The sequence below is a fragment of the Esox lucius genome, chromosome 17 (assembly GCF_011004845.1).
Source record: "Esox lucius isolate fEsoLuc1 chromosome 17, fEsoLuc1.pri, whole genome shotgun sequence".
Lineage (NCBI taxonomy): Eukaryota > Metazoa > Chordata > Actinopteri > Esociformes > Esocidae > Esox > Esox lucius.
The window spans coordinates 18,310,801-18,326,705 of record NC_047585.1 but is presented as its reverse complement, the minus strand read 5'-3'; the positions used below and the strand labels follow the sequence as shown (position 1 = coordinate 18,326,705).

General features: G+C 43.9%; 1 protein-coding gene across 3 annotated transcripts in view; it reads left to right on the top strand.

The window, feature by feature from the left end:
* Nucleotides 1–15,905, top strand: part of sulf2a (sulfatase 2a) — a 33,717-nt gene that overhangs the window by 9,183 nt on the left and 8,629 nt on the right. Inside the window, exons 2-3 of one of the 3 annotated variants that reach the window (XM_010881880.3) lie at nt 1,429–1,505; nt 14,169–14,406. In XM_010881880.3, the coding sequence (XP_010880182.1) occupies nt 14,232–14,406 (175 nt within the window). In that variant the 5' untranslated portion in view covers nt 1,429–1,505; nt 14,169–14,231. Of the gene's footprint in view, nt 1–1,428; nt 1,506–13,043; nt 13,101–14,168; nt 14,407–15,905 lie in introns of those variants that run through there. The other 2 variants (XM_010881881.4, XM_020055189.2) reach the window with 2 other exon arrangements.

The following is a 15,905-nucleotide window of genomic DNA, read 5'->3' as shown; positions in this document are numbered from 1 at the left end:
GCAGGGACAGAGAGCAGCTGGAGGTCTGTGGGTGCTTATGTGCTATTCTTTGCATATCAAACACCCCCTGACACAAGGCCAGGCATACACACACTCCCAAAACGCTGTTTTTGCCCAAAGATTCAGTCTGGGTGTTACACGAATAACAAACAATTTTTTTAAGCCTCCCATTTCAGCCTGGATGTCTAATATGTTGTTTATATGTGCATAATCTATGAGTAGAATCATTATCATAGCTCTGTTAACCATGAAATTCTACATTTAACAGCAAATGTTTTTTATGAGATCGGGCTCATGCTGACATTCTGCAGCACCCATTTTTGGGGACTTGTTTTCACCCCAGTTTTGTGGCCAAAGTGTTCGTAATGCATCTTCAAGTGGCTCAGCGGTGTGAGGTGTTATTTCCTATAAGAACACATTATTATTTTACAGAGAACGGAGATTTCAGTGTTTGAGTAATATTATTGCTGAGAGCTACAGGTCAGAGTTTGCCATGATGAGAATATAATGTTTTGTGCAGGGTTCAGTTTCTTCTGTCATGAACATCAAGGTTTGTTTGGTAGCACGGTTGAGTGTTTTACGCCCTGAAGGTTGACACACAGCCAGTCACAACAAAGATCAGATAGATGCAACATTGTCAAAACAGCTCGTTTTCACAGCCAGGCACAGAACAAACCTTTCAGCAGGCTGTAAAAATATAAATAAAAAAAATACTTCCAGACATAGAGCCAGTTTAATTTTAAACACACAGATCATTTTAGAAAGCGGGCTGGGGAGTTTAGACAGTAGTTTCTTTTGTCGACAGGTGCATATAGTTAAAGTGGGTCTATTGAGAATTGTTGTTTATGATGGTATTGATAGCACAACAGTGTTAAATGTAAAGCCCACATTTAACCCACCTCAGTGTTGTCTGGGATGGAGGAGTGAAGATGCAGGTGTCATCTGCTGGGAAGGACTGGCGGGAGGCATCTGTCAACAAGGAACAAACAATAGAGAATGGCATCTGTTGAGGATGAACCATAATGGGGTAACACCCAAATGAGCCAGAATGGGATAACACCCAAATGAGCCATAATGGGGTAACACCCAAATGAGCCAGAATGGGGTAACACCCAAATGAGCCAGAATGGGGTAACACCCAAATGAGCCATAATGGAGTAACACCCAAATGAACCATAATGGGGTAACACCCAAATGAGCCAGAATTGGTAATACCCAAATGAGCCAGAATGGAGTAATACCCAAATGAGCCAGAAAGGAGTATGGACAGAGGCTCCTTTTTTTGCTCATGGTTTATTCCAATCCCTGATCAGGAATAGGTAGCATGAACGATATAGTTTGTACATTCACCCTATCTGATATAACCAGGAAACAAGAACATTGCTACAACTAACCACTGAAATGTTATGTTTGGTTCTCATCACTCAGGATGTTGTCTGAATAAGCTACCTGACCCAGGTCTTCGAACGCTGTGAGGGAACGTTTGAGAAGCATCGGAAAGGAAGGTAGGATTTGTTTGCGTCTGTTTATCAGCTGGGGTTGACTTCTAGGAGTTTGAGTCTGTGTGTGTGCGTGTGTGTGTGTGTGTGTGTGTATGTGTGTTACATCTTTGACGTGATGAACATCATAAGCCTGCCAGTGGGTGGAAAGTAATCTTAATGGAGTCTGATGAGCCCTGGACTGTTACCTGCCTGCCTACACATCTTACAGAACAGAAATAGTATCAGCACTTATTAATATGATATTGCTATGACAGCTCTAAACCTCAGGCGAGACGAAAGCATAGCAAGCTTCTGTCAACACCACGGCCGTTTATTATACAATAGGGATTAGTCTGTCAACCACCAACCTGGTCCCCAGGCATTGCTCATTTACACCTGGGAAATCAACAATTCAAAGGCGGCTTTGGTGGGAGTGACCAGAGAGTTGGATTTATCTATTCATTTTAGCAAATCACCAGCCTGCGAGCCATGGCGTCACATAATTGCAGGACAGGGTCTTAGGGAGTGAAGGTTTTGGGGAGGTTTCATGGGATTTTATTGGTTGGAAGATTAAGCCGATTAAGCCAATGCCTACGTCTTCCTGTTTGCGAACAAGGCCAAATTACTTTAGAATGCGCATTAGAAAGGAAGCGTTTGGGAATGTGACTGTACTCAATGCCAAACAACGCTCACACATTCAAACCCCTTTTTTCAAATTCATTCTACATATTTCATTCCAAATTAGCAAGGATTACCCAGAAAATGCTCCTTTAGTTGCTGTTATCCCACTGGGAGCCTGCATGTTAATGGGGATTGTCAGTCAAGTAAGATCCGAAACGTGCTGGTCTGACTGACTTCCTCATTGGACATGCAGTAAGGGGAGAAAAGGATATCTTATTGTTGCCCTTTGCTCTAACTGCCCTTAGTGAACTTATTGCCCCACACCTCTCCTTGGAAATATTAGGCAGCCTAGTTGATAGCTTCAAGAATGCTTTTGCCACTGCCAGCGTTGCTTCCCCTGTAGAGGCTTCTCATTGAGCACCAGCTGTTTTTCCTTTCAGCCAGGATGGGTGAATGAGTTGCAGAAGTAGTCACAAAACTGGGACATATCAGCTTGGCTATATTATCTAGGCCCCTTTCTCCCGAAGCTGCCTGCTTCTGTTATCTCAGACTCTATTGTGTGGATGTTGACGCCTCATTACAAACCCTAAATTCCCTGAGGATTGGGTAGCTGCTAACGGTCATTTTGCTTTTCTAAGAGGGCCACAGCTAGATCTAATCTGTAGCCCTTCTCAATGTTGCCCTGTCTGTAAAAAAATTCTGAATGCCTGCACCACCTCATATCTGCTTTAGACAAGCAGTTTTGTGAATATTAAATATAAATATTTTTATTTATCTGCCTAATAAAACATTTCTGTAAATCATGTGGTTAAAACCTTTGGCTGTATCCATGAGAGTACCTTAAGGTTTGTTTCTTGGACCAACCATTTTCTCTGTGTATATTAATAATGTTGAACTTGCTGCCACATTTCCCTTTGTATATAATGTTTATTTGCTAATTGCGCTTCAGTGTTGTTCTGTTTTAAAATGTTATGCCTTTGGATGGATAATCACAGAAAATGTGAATTTTCCTCAGTTGAAATATCTGGTTAAATAAACGATAAAATGTAAAACACAAGTACAAAATGATATCACATACTGGGGAGGGGAGAACAATGGGATCCTTAAGGCATCAAAACTGCCTTTGTCTGAAACTGAAATACCTAATACAGTAGTATTTTTCTACATACTTACTTAACACTATGACTGCAGTCAGTTGACTTAATGGAAGATCTGCCTCTTTTAGCGAGATAATGTTTGACACTTGTGAATGCAGCCATAATATGCCTACCTCTTATAAAAGCTACAGCTGATCTCTTTCATTGTCACAAATGCCCGTGGAACGTGTCAGTGAAATACAGGTCAGGACGGAAAGAAAAGGCTTAACTCTCCCTTTCTGTCTGTCTGATGAAGCAGGAGAGAAATGACAGGTGTGTGATGTCCCTTTGGTGATACCTTCCGTTTGAAGGCTGATCTCCACATCAAACCGGGAGTGTTCCCTCCTCCCTGTCTTCTCTTCCTCTCTGCCAGAGAGGCCGTCGGCAAGGCCGGACAGCACAGAGAGGAGGATGGAAGAAACTCTTCAAAGGCAGATATCAGTCATTCCAAGACTTGTGGGATGAGGGCTTATCATTGTCTCCTCACGTAGCCGAGCTGTTTTTCTCCACTGACGCATGGGGGTTTTCATTTCTTTTAGTTCTTGCAGCCGGTTGCGTTATCTGTAAGGTGGTTTTGACAGCTCACCACAAAGGGTTGCTTCTTTGTCAGATCTTCCCGAATCTGCCCCAAACAGCGGTGCCAGCCTATCCTCATAGAGCAGAAACCCTCATCAGAAGCGTCACCACCCACTTGCCGACCCGACCACACTGACCGGACATCCTCTCACCAAAGCTCTGCGCGCAGATTAGAAGTCAGATATGAAAGTGTAGTGTTATGGGCCGGCCTAATTGATTCTCCCCGCTGGGCGGACCTGAAATGGGTTGACAGCAGGCCACATCAGGCTTTGTCTACTCTGGGCCCATTGCCCGCCTCTCAGGGAGACGCCCCAGCCAAGCCCGTGCTCCAATGCGCAGACCACACACAGAGACACCGCTCCGAGTGCCAGCCCGCCAGCTGGGCATTGTGGGCCGGCCGGTAGAGGCAGAACCAGCCCATCCCGTCTATCTCTGAGCTCCAACCAGCCGGCTGGTCAGGATCAACCAGGAGGGAAGGGGGAGGTGCTGGCAGGTGGTCGGTTTAAATGTGTCTTTTGGGAAGGGTGTGTAGGATCTAGGCAGCTCCTGACTGGATCCCCGTAAAGCCCAGCAGCAGAATCACTCACCTTAATGTCCATTTCTCAAAAGCCCAGTGCTAAAAGCATCTGATGTTTAATAGGGTTAGAACCAACTCGTGAACACCAAGGATCTCACATGAAACATGAAATGGCCGCAAATAAACCTTTGCAGCAGTTCAAGAGACCTTCCTTTTGAACAGAAGAGTACATATTCTTATATGGCGGTCAATTTCTAATTGAATCCCCCTAGTGATGTATAAATCTCTTCCTATAGATGGGTCTGACTACCCACACTGTGGATTTATGGGCTGTACTGTGGGGGCTTCAATTGGCTCCTCCACCATTTGGTTTTATTGCTTTTTTCATTGCACTTGTTGGAGTCACACTCAGCCTTACGTGTTGGTCGTTACCAGAGGACCCTCCTTTTCTTCGTGAATTGAATTGACCTTTAGCTCTTTGATACACAGGAAAAGCATTTTTTTTATCAGCCCTCTGAGCTGAGGGGAATGGGGAAGTGGACATAGCTCATAAAGAGTGTGTCAGAGAGATTGCCATTGGTGCGGTGATTACTGCCTAAGAGTGCGGGGCTGTGCTCTATTGGCGGACCCCTGCGTTAATTAACAGGCTGGTGAATAATTCATCCGAGCTCGTCAAATTCCTCTGTTAATGGAATGGTAATAGAAAGTGATAATAGAAAATGATATATATCTAAAATAATGACATAATTGAATCTTTAGTAGCACGGAATTGTCTCCCTTTCCCCACTCCCCCCTCCCTCCCATGGGGGTAGACCGGCACGGAACTAAGCCGCAGGGTCCTGACAGCTGTGTGCGGTGGTGACACAGCCTTAATGGATAACTCATTAGAAATCCGAGTCCACCTGAGACTTGACCTTGTATGAGGTCTGGGGGAGGTACGGGCGAAGGGAAATAAGACAGCCCTACTGAGGTTAGAAGGCACCGACTCAGAGGATTCAGCAGACTTTCTGGATCTTTCTTTGGTCTCACATCCTCAAGTTGTCTTTCTCAGGTTCTTGATTGTCTTTTTTGTGTGTTGACATTCAGGGTGTGTGTGTGTGTCTATATATGGTTTCCCCATATATATTACAAGCTGTTCTCTGCAGGAAAACGCCACCAATCAGAATGATGGTATGGTCCACTGATGTCTGATCAATCTCAGCCTTCATTAAAAGCCTGCTAGTAGTCTGAAACCTTATATGATATCAATACTGCAGAGCCACATGTAGTCGTCTGGGCTGTTGGAGAGGGAGGCTGCTGGCAGCATGACTCGCTGTCCTGACACCATGGCATTTAGCCAGGGGATCAGTTCAGACTGCCTGCGACACACCCCCTCATGTGCCAAAACACAGGCCTGGACAGATGGATGGGGTGTCGCTGCTCTTAACAATACCTCAAATTGTTAAGAATTTGAATATACAGGTCAATTTTAATAAATCAGGCTGTTGATAAACTATGCACTGGATCCTTTTCGTGGGCTGTGTATTTTCCATCCAGTCTTTCTGGTAAGCAACACTCATTTAAAATATTTAACAAAACTCTGAAACACTGTCAATGAACCACTGTTTTGGGTGGTTCCTTACTGTTACTAAGGGAACATTGAAGTGCCCATGGATTGTTTGAGGTCTCTCTGTGGTTGGCCTCTTTACGTTACCACCTCCCCTGCAGTCTTAACCCCCAACTTGGTTCTGACAGGGTTTAGGGTCTGACAGGGTTTAGGGTCTGACAGGGTTTAGGGTGTGAGTTTCTAAGCCAAATAATCCACCGACAAAGGCTAAAGAATGAGAAAGCGAAAAGGAGATTAGGACTGAGAATGGGAGTGAAGAAGCAAATAAGTGGTCTTTGTCGCTCCATTCCCTAATGGCAAGCTTAACAGCAGATAAGACTGTCCTGGCTGTGCACATTTCCATTAAGAGCCACAGACAGGAAGGCAGACAGACAGGAAGGCAGACAGACAGGAAGGCAGACAGACAGGCTGAGCAGAGCACTTACAATACACTCTGGAGTTGACAGGAGATTATCCTTGTCTCTGTGAGAAGCTGTGGGATCTACAAGTGCCCCCCTGGGAAGAACATGGCACCCCCAAAAGACCTCTACTTTACTGTAGCCCACTGATCTGTAGGCCACTGATAGATCTGTAGCACACTGATAGATCTGTAGCACACTGATAGATCTGTAGCACACTGATAGATCTGTAGCACACTGATAGATCTGTAGCACACTGATAGATCTGTAGCACACTGATAGATCTGTAGCACACTGATAGATCTGTAGCACACTAATAGATCTGTAGAACACTGATAGATCTGTAGCACACTGATAGATCTGGAGACCACTACAATTTATTCTCCAGTAAGCCAGTGGCTGTTTACTGAAAGGGGAAACCAGTATTATCTGTAATCATCATTAAGTCATGGCATTTAGGAGGGGCCTCTCTCTGTGCTAATTTGATGACATAAGAGAAATGGACAATAATGAAAAGAAAACAAATGACAACATAAACCTTTTCCGCAGTGGCGCCTTGGCAACGACTTCACTGAAATCACGAGCCTACTATCAGAAGACTGAATGTACACCTGACGCAGTGGCTTGGGTCTCTTGGCCATCACTTGTGTGGTTCCATCGAGGAGGTTTAGCTGCGGTAACTAGATGTAATCCAGGATGCCCGCTGACTGGTGACAGCACAAAACCAAATGTTTCACCTGTTGTTTTCTTGTTACCATGTAACACGCTGTGTGGGAGGCATCGCCAATATGGCGTGCTGATCGTTCATCAAGTTGTCATGCCTACCAGCTCGGTCCCGTCTTTCAGCTGTCAGCATGGCTCAGTGAGATCCTCTAGAAGATCTCCTCCACACGTAACCACCCAATAATAGTAGTATAACCCCCCTTATTCTAAATCAGCTGACGGTTTTACCCAATGTAAGAATAAACACCATCCAGGCAAAAAAACTGATGATTGTTTATTAATTACCGTTTACCTCTCTATGGCAGAACCAGGCTGTGTTGGTGTTTTTTTTACCTCCTCCGTGTTCTTTTGGGGCATTCTCTTAGCATACCACTGGGAGCGGAGTGGGGGGGCTAAGTGTCCTGACCTTACTGGGTCATCTCACACAGTCGTGGCCTCTTTTGGGAATGCCCCAAACCGCCGCATTCACGGACCACCCCGCTCGCCCCGCATACCACCCTGTTGCCGATGGAAACAGAGAACCAGGATGGAGAGAGAGCAGAAGACGAACTCTGCCTGGGGAAAGACGGCTGTGTTCGCTGCTTCTGTTGTTCAGATGTTTTTGCGAGATTGCCAAATTATACACAAAACAAACACGCAGAAATGAGAGAGGTGTCGAATGCTTGCGGTTTGTCTTGTCGAGGGGGAGGAATATGGCAGAGCTCTGACGGGGATGTACCTCTTGAGTTGTTTCATTTGAGTTAGTGGGAAAACCCACTGAGCAGTATTTGGGATGTTCTCTAAATTCTCGGAGATAATTAGATGTCTCTCTGTGCTTTTGTGCCGCTAATCACACTTCCAGCCGAGTCAAGTCTGATATGCTTTTTCTTGGCGGTACTGCAAGTTTGGAATCCACAGACAGTCTGAGTTCTTTGTAATCACGTCTGTATTAATGCAATCACACGTTCGTCTTTTCATTTATGCAACAAACCATTCAGGCATCGCTTCCCGTCTCATCCCAAGGACAGTTCAAGATAATGTGCGAAATGAATGAACGGAGGGAGGAATGCGTGTTTGTGTGCTAGTTCTGTAACAGCCAGGAACAGAAAAAAGAAACACACACACTCCTGAATGAATGGTGTGCTAGGTGCTAAATGCATACGTTGATGCTGTATCTGCCTGTCTATGGCTCGCAGACACCATGAATGCTGGTAATGAGTGTCCCCGGGGCTGCACTGAGAGATACATGAAGACATGGACTCAGGATTCCGTCTTGCTGTGTTGATTTACTGACTCTGATGTGACGGTAATTGTGCATCATTGAAGGGAACACCCAGTGGCAGAAGACAGGTTGTCTACCTCAAAGGAATGGAACTTACTGGCCACTATTCCCTCAGCTTAATAATGCATTGTCACAGAGGTGTAGTCACTGCAAACGCAGTGATCCCAGTGCATTGTGAGCAATTGGTACTTTGCCATGAGCATCTTTGCCTCAATCAGGATTTTTGGAGATTCCCTATGTGAATTGTATGTGTGTGGTTGATTTCTCATGTTCAATACTACAATCAGAATTCAGTCATTGCATTACTTTGTCTGTTTCATTGAGTTGTCTGTGAGAGGCTACTGAGACAACTCCTGTTTAAGTATTAACATTTTGAGCTGAAACAGATACTAAAAGGATATTTTATTTATTATTTGAACAGGTTTTTGAACTGTGATCTACTGTTACCTGCTGATATGGAATGTTTTCCATATCAGCAAGTGTTTTCTTCCTGGTATAATTAATTGGCTGATCTCAGCTAAAACATGCTTTTGCACCCTAGAGTCCTCTGTCAATCTCTATGGAGGAAATATTGCCTGGTGCTTACACACACACACACACACACTGGAACTGTGCAACACAACACTTTAATCTGAACTTCTGTATTTCTGTACCAGTTGCAGTGTTTGTGTATAAACATGGGAAATAAGAGTGGCTAAATGTATATAAGCTTTTTTATCAGTAGACAGAGTGTATCAAAAAATACATTTTTTTTCGATTGTTAGGTTGTGTCACTGTACAAACTCTACATTCTCACTCCTGCAGCATAATCCCTGTCAATTAAGGTTGTGTTTTGGTCCTGCCGACTGAAAGGTTGTGTTTTGGTCCTGCCGACTGAAAGGTTGTGTTTTGGTCCTGCCGACTGAAAGGTTGTGTTTTGGTCATGCCGACTGAAAGGTTGTGTTTTGGTCATGCCGACTGAAAGGTTGTGTTTTGGTCATGCCGACTGAAAGGTTGTGTTTTGGTCATGCCGACTGAAAGGTTGTGTTTTGGTCCTGCCGACTGAAATGTTGTGTTTTGGTCATGCCGTCTGAAAGGTTGGGTTTTGGTCCTACTGACTGAAAGGTTGGGTTTTGGTCCTGTCAACTGTGATTTCATTCATTCATATCTAGGTCACATGCTCCTGCTTAATTGGTAAATGTTCTCTGCATTTATTTAATGATGGATCATTGTTTAACGGCAATCATATTAGTGTTCCTTGATTGAGAAGTACAGTATTGATTTACAGGTCATTTTAATCCATTAGTAGTGGCCTCACAGGATCTATTTGTAACGCGGATTTCTCTCTTGAGTACTATTATCAACAGTGGTATATCTATAGTCCATGGTGTACTAGATTTGACATGGAAAATGGGTTATTAAAAGTCATCACTGCAACTCTCTACAGTAGCTACATATTATCATGTAAATGTGTGTTCCAGTTCTTTACAGTATTCAGCATCCTAAACCCCACCCTCCCCCACCAAATATTTCTTAAAACACTGTCTCTACCCTCAAAGAGTTGCTCTAAACATTAAGGCATGCCGTTGCACAATTTGCATCTGAATACCAACCTTTGTGGGTAAATTCAAGGGTCCTTGGAGAGTTTGCACATTATGTGCACATTGCAGCTTTACAATCCAATGGGAACAAAGTCACACATTCTCCAAGGCCTGCCAAGCTCAATTATGACCAAAGGAATCTGGTTGGTAGTTATTCCAATACGCTACGTCCTGGACTGGGATGTGTGGTGGACATTGCTAGGCGTTTCATTCGATTGTTTTTGCATCAGAGGATGATGTAGACAGTCTGTTTCAACTTCACTGAACTCTGTTTGAAATCCTTGTACTGAAAATCCAGTCATTTTGTGGAAAAACAAATTGTCAGCCTAGAGCAGAAGCTCTCGTTTGCTTTGTTCTATCCAGACAATGCCTTGAGCATGCTCTCTCCCTATTTTTCTCTCTGTCACTCTGTCCTATCTGTCGCTCTCGTCTGTCACTCTGTCCTGTCTGTCTCTCCGGTCTGTCACTCTGTCTGTCTGTGTCTGTTGGTACTGGAATATTGGTTGGGGCAAACACAGTCTAGTTTATGTTTCTGGGGTCTTACATATTTTATTTGACTTTATGAGTTAGAGGTGATCTCTCTCTCTCTCTCTGTCTCTTTCTGTGTGTCTGTTGGAACGCTGCTTGGGGCAGACTCAAATCTAGTTAGCATTTCTGGTCTTCTCCATATTTTATTGACACAATGAGTCAGGGAGGTGATTAAATATGAAGAAACTTAGGGACCGAATTATTCGTCCTGTACATTACGTATCAGTATTCTAGTTGTCCTCGTTGTCTTATATTCTGTCTTACTCACCCTGTTCTAAGGGCATCGCTTGCACTATGTGGCACATTGAGCAAACTAAATATTTTATTCATAGAAAAATGTATGTCCTGATGTTTTGTTACGAGCGAAGATAGTTTTTTACATCTGCGTTGAGACATTTCTTTAATGTGTCTGTCTCTCCTGTGTCTGTCTCTCCTGTGTCTGTCTCTCTGGTGTCTGTCTCTCCTGTGTCGGTCTCTCCTGTGTTTGTCTCTCCTGTGTCTGTCTCTCTGGTGTTTGTCTTTCCTGTGTCTGTCTCTCCTGTGTCGGTCTCTCCTGTGTCTGTCTCTCCTGTGTCTGTCTCTCTGGTGTTTGTCTTTCCTGTGTCTGTCTCTCCTGTGTCTGTCTCTCCTGTGTCTGTCTCTCTGGTGACACCATGTGACCCTGACACTCCCCTCTGGTCCACCCTGGAAGCCCATTGTCTTACATAGCTTTGTGGTCATAACATTTATAATTAATCTTTCTCCATAAAATACAAGCATGAACATTTCATCAGAAAATGGAGTGATGAATATTTATTTATCTTAACCTTCTTTACAAGAGGATTCTGGTGAGTTGTTTGCTGTACTTTTTTTGTTACCAAACTACAGACAACACTGATATAACTTGGGATGAAGGTCATTGATTATCAACCTGCTTAATAAAACAACTGTGTTCACTCTTTTCCTCTTGGTTTTTCTCACTCACTCACACAAAAACACACACACACACACACAACCTCACTGTTTCTTTTGTTGTGAGTTATTTTGAGATCTGTTTAAATGTACTAATGCTATGGTTTGTGCTTCTGTCTGAATGCTAATTGTCTGCCGTGGTGTCAGTTCCACTGGGTTTAAATCCTCAAACTAGAGCACTATGAATACTTCAGTAAGCATTATGAACAACAAACCATTGCTCAATACACTCCAGGCCTTGTTCATGTTTACACATAAAGTAATAAAAATATCCAATATGGCTCTTAAAAAGACATGCTTTTGCCTATAGGAGAGATTGTAAAAGTAATTGTTGATGTATGTAGATATCCAAGACGGGATAAGCACACAATCCTCATACTAAAAAAAGAAACAAGAAACCAGGCAAGCCTAATTCAGCCAGCCTGCAATTAAAAGTGATGAGTGTAGTTGTCCTCCCTGGATTCAAACACAGATCTCCCACATAAGAGGCTGTTTCTTTAACCACTACACCACACGTCAGGAGTCGCATTTCAACTTTAGATCATTTTGTCACGCATTAACATCATTCCAAGGTCAAATATTTTGCTAGACATGATTAATCATTGTGTTAAACTGAACAACGTTTCTTTTTTTCTTATTAACCTCCATTTTAGTCTATCCTGAATAAATCCTAAAGCGTAATTCCTTTTGACAGGAGTTGAACGCAGAACCTGTTGTTCGCTAGCCCGCGTCGCTAATCACTGCGTTATTTAACAAGGGTCGATCGGTTGGTCGGTCAGTCAGTCAATCAATCTTCTAGGCCGGCTCTGCTTACACGGTCCGGCCAAAATATTGAGGCGGAAGTAAGACTTTTTGCTTGTTAGTGATTGGATCCGACCTATCGTTTAACACTCTGGTCTCAGGAGAATAGTACTGTCCAGTTCTCACTGATCTGCATTGCTACACATGATTAAATCAGGAATTGAGCTAGAGGTTTCTTGTAAAAGATGTGGATGTACTTTTCCCTGTCATGAGAAGCCATTGTTTGGATCCACTTTTAAAAGCACTAGAGAAAACCTGTTAATGCTGCTGCTGCACATCAAACAGTCCACCAATGTGGAAACCCTCTAATTATCTACATGATGTTAACGGGTCATGGCAGCGTTGTGGACAAGGCCAGTCCAATGTTTGGTAACAGAGCAGTTTGTTTGTTAATAGAATGACTGGTTTTGGTTTTCGTTCCATAGCAGCGATGTGAAAGGACGCATGAAGAGGGCGGTGCGGAGCGGCAGAAGAGCTGGGGGAATTTAAAACGGCGTGCCCCCCAGGTCAGCTTCTTATCTGTTCCCCTGAGAGGGAACAATGCCCACGGAGTGAGACAGAGAGAGGCAGGAATTAAAGCAGACAAAAGGCAGCTGTGTGCACGTGCGTGATGTGTGTGCGTCCGCACTCGGCTTCAGAGAGGGTGGGGTGGACGGGCACGTTACGTGTGTGAGAGATGCTCGAGGAGCATTGTGGACACTGCGTGAGTGTGTCTTCGAATCAGGAAGTAAACAGACTGAAGCTGCTTGGCTACGGGTACAGCTTGGCACCTAGTGGTGTGTTTTTCAAAAGAACATCCCCGGGATTCCTCCCTGGGAAGAGGGCCAGCGGGGGGCGGGGGGGGGGTGTGTGTGGAAGAGGGTGGCCGTCCTTCCTCTGGAATACCAAAGCTCAAAGCTGACTTTTTTTTTCTGACTGATGGTGAGTTTATTTTTGAAGCTAGACATATTTAAAGGCTGGCGTTTGGCTCTGTGTAGGATACTCTGGAAGTGTGTTGCATTTGTGTGTGTGTGTGCATGAATGTGTGTGTGGCGCTCCATTGTCCCATAGTCAATAGCGTCCCAGTGAGGAGGTTGTTGGTGAGTGTGTTGCCTCCCGGCCGAGGCTTGTCGTTGTGTGTTCTACAGGTTTCATGCTGTGGGTCATGTTCTCCCTGGAGACCAACAACGTGGAGGAAACACATCAGGGAAGAACCTGTCAATGCTCTCAGTCAGCAGTGCTGTTCCTTCATTGTCAGTGAGGCTTGTTCCCGCTGTGGCAACTTAATAGTAATGCTAATACAAATAACTTTCTGACTCTGAAAGCTGAGTGCAAACAATTTCTATTCACCAAAGTATCCACTTTAAACTTCAAGGCGCTTCCCAGTTGAGTTAGTGCTTCCCAGTTGACACAGCTTCCCAGTTGAATTAACACTTCCCAGCGATCTGAGGCATTTTGTCACAGCACCAAGCTGACCACCGCAACACAGCATTTGACAGCAGCAACATTCAGTATTCATGGTTCTTCTCCCCTCAAAACATTTAGTCAAGCCTCCTTCGATCTTCCCGTAACACGCTGTCTGGTTCCTGCCTTTTAAATATCATCATCCTTTCTTTCACCTCTGCATGGCTCCACCCCCCCATGCTCTCTCCGAGTAATGAGTGAGCGCTGGCCCCATTAGACCCAGACTGGCAGCCATGTGTTCATCAGCAGAGATCATTACACCCAACCAATGACACTGCTCTAATGCTTCATTAATTATTGATTAATTAAGGGGGGGGGGCATTTGTATGGAAGAGGGCGCTGTAATGACTCTGCCAGGCTTACATCTGCTCAGCAGAGTCAATGGGAGAGATGCAGTTCAGAGAGGAATACTCTGATGACCGTTCAGCAGAGTTTGTTGCCTGCCCCCATTACACCTAGGGGTCATTGTGACTGCACAGCCAGCGGACGATAGGGGTCTGTGAGGCATGTGCGGTTTTGGCCCAGTCTCATCCATCTGTGTGTCAGGTGGACTGAAGGAGTGACGGTGGAAGACGGCCGGGCCGCACTGAGGAACGGGTACTTGGAACCATGGCAGGATGGAGCCTCTTCCTCCTCTTCTTGGGGGTGGTATCCCTGGCCCAGGGCTCCTCCTTCCCCTCCGGCCAACGCCACCGCGCCCGTCTGCAGAGGGACCGCCAAGCCCGCAACAACGTCCGGCCCAACATAATCCTCATCCTCACCGATGACCAGGATATTGAGCTAGGTATGACGGCGCAGGACTAGCTGTGTGTGAGGGTTGGCTATGTTACTTTTAAGTGTAATCCTTTACAGTTCATTGTTACCTGTGCACAATTGTAATCAGCTATGTAACTTTGGGATTACTCAAGCTCAGTAATGTAATTGATTACATTGACTTACTTTTGTTTAGAGACATTAGATAAGAAAATGTAAAGTTATCAATTGAGCGACATTGAACATCTATCATTTAGCATTAGCATTTAAAAGGTAGGTCATAAATTGATTTAGAATGTTACTTAAAGAGTTTCTAAACCATTGCTTTCTATTTCAATAATAATAACTTTGGATGTATTTGCCTACTCAGTTTTTTTTCCTCATGGATGATTTTTATGAAAACATAAAGATAAATAAATGCCAGTTGCAGATTAGCCCAGAGGTCGAAATGGAGGATGATGTGATTGGCCAGGACTGGTTGAGCAAGCAGCATGAGAAGAACCAGAGTGGAATTGGATGGGTTATGGAGGACTAATATCTCGACATTGATTGTTTCAAGTCTGAGTCAAAAATGGGGGGGGCATAAAAATGCAATAGCATACATTGTTGGTGTATTAGTCTAATAGTTACATTTTTTGTTTGTGAGGCTTCAATATCTTAATAATAAATTCCATTAAATTGCATGTGTCTGATTATAATGTTTCAGTAAAATATTGATCAGCGCCAATAGTCTATTGTGCTAACAAAAATGCATCCATAGTAGCTTTTTCTGTATTTTCTTAATGGAATTGTAAACATAGGCATGCTACATTTGGTACAATCCAAAACTGTAGATTGTAATTGCTTTGCAGTCACAAATGTAGATATCCACGCCAACATTTGCGCGCTATACAACACAGGCCTAAGAAGCACATAAACCTTTATTATGAAGCACATAAAGAGGCGTCGTGAGGCCTGGTATTTTTTGAGTATCGCCAGGTCTTTTGATCGAGATCTAAAAATAGATGATAATTTTTATGGGTCTATTTTACCTTGACTGAACACATGTCATAATTATTTCACTTACTCATTCTTTTTTAATTTAAAGTTAATCTAGTATCTGTAATTCGATTACAGTTAGCATGAAACTGCATTACAGTGGCTGTTTTTTGGAATCAGTAATGATTGCACGTAATCTGTTACTCCTCAACCCTGCATGTGTGCGTGTGTGGGCTATGTGTTCTGTCAGTGTTACTTAGAAGAAGGAGATCATGTCAGTGTTTCCTCTTGGCAGCATTCAACATTTAACCAATCAAAGTCAAGTACCACATGATCAACTCCAGTATTGGCATGGTGTGAGTGGCCAATGACATCCATTGTCTGAGAAAAGCTGGCCATCTCCCTGAACATTTAAGCCCTTAAACTGCGTACTGGACTGAAGTGCCATATAATAGCCTCACAGAAACCCTTTGTCCCGCTCTGATTGCTAGTGAGAAAACCATTGAAATCCAGGAATTTATGGTCAAGCATCGGTGCCACAAAACAACTGGC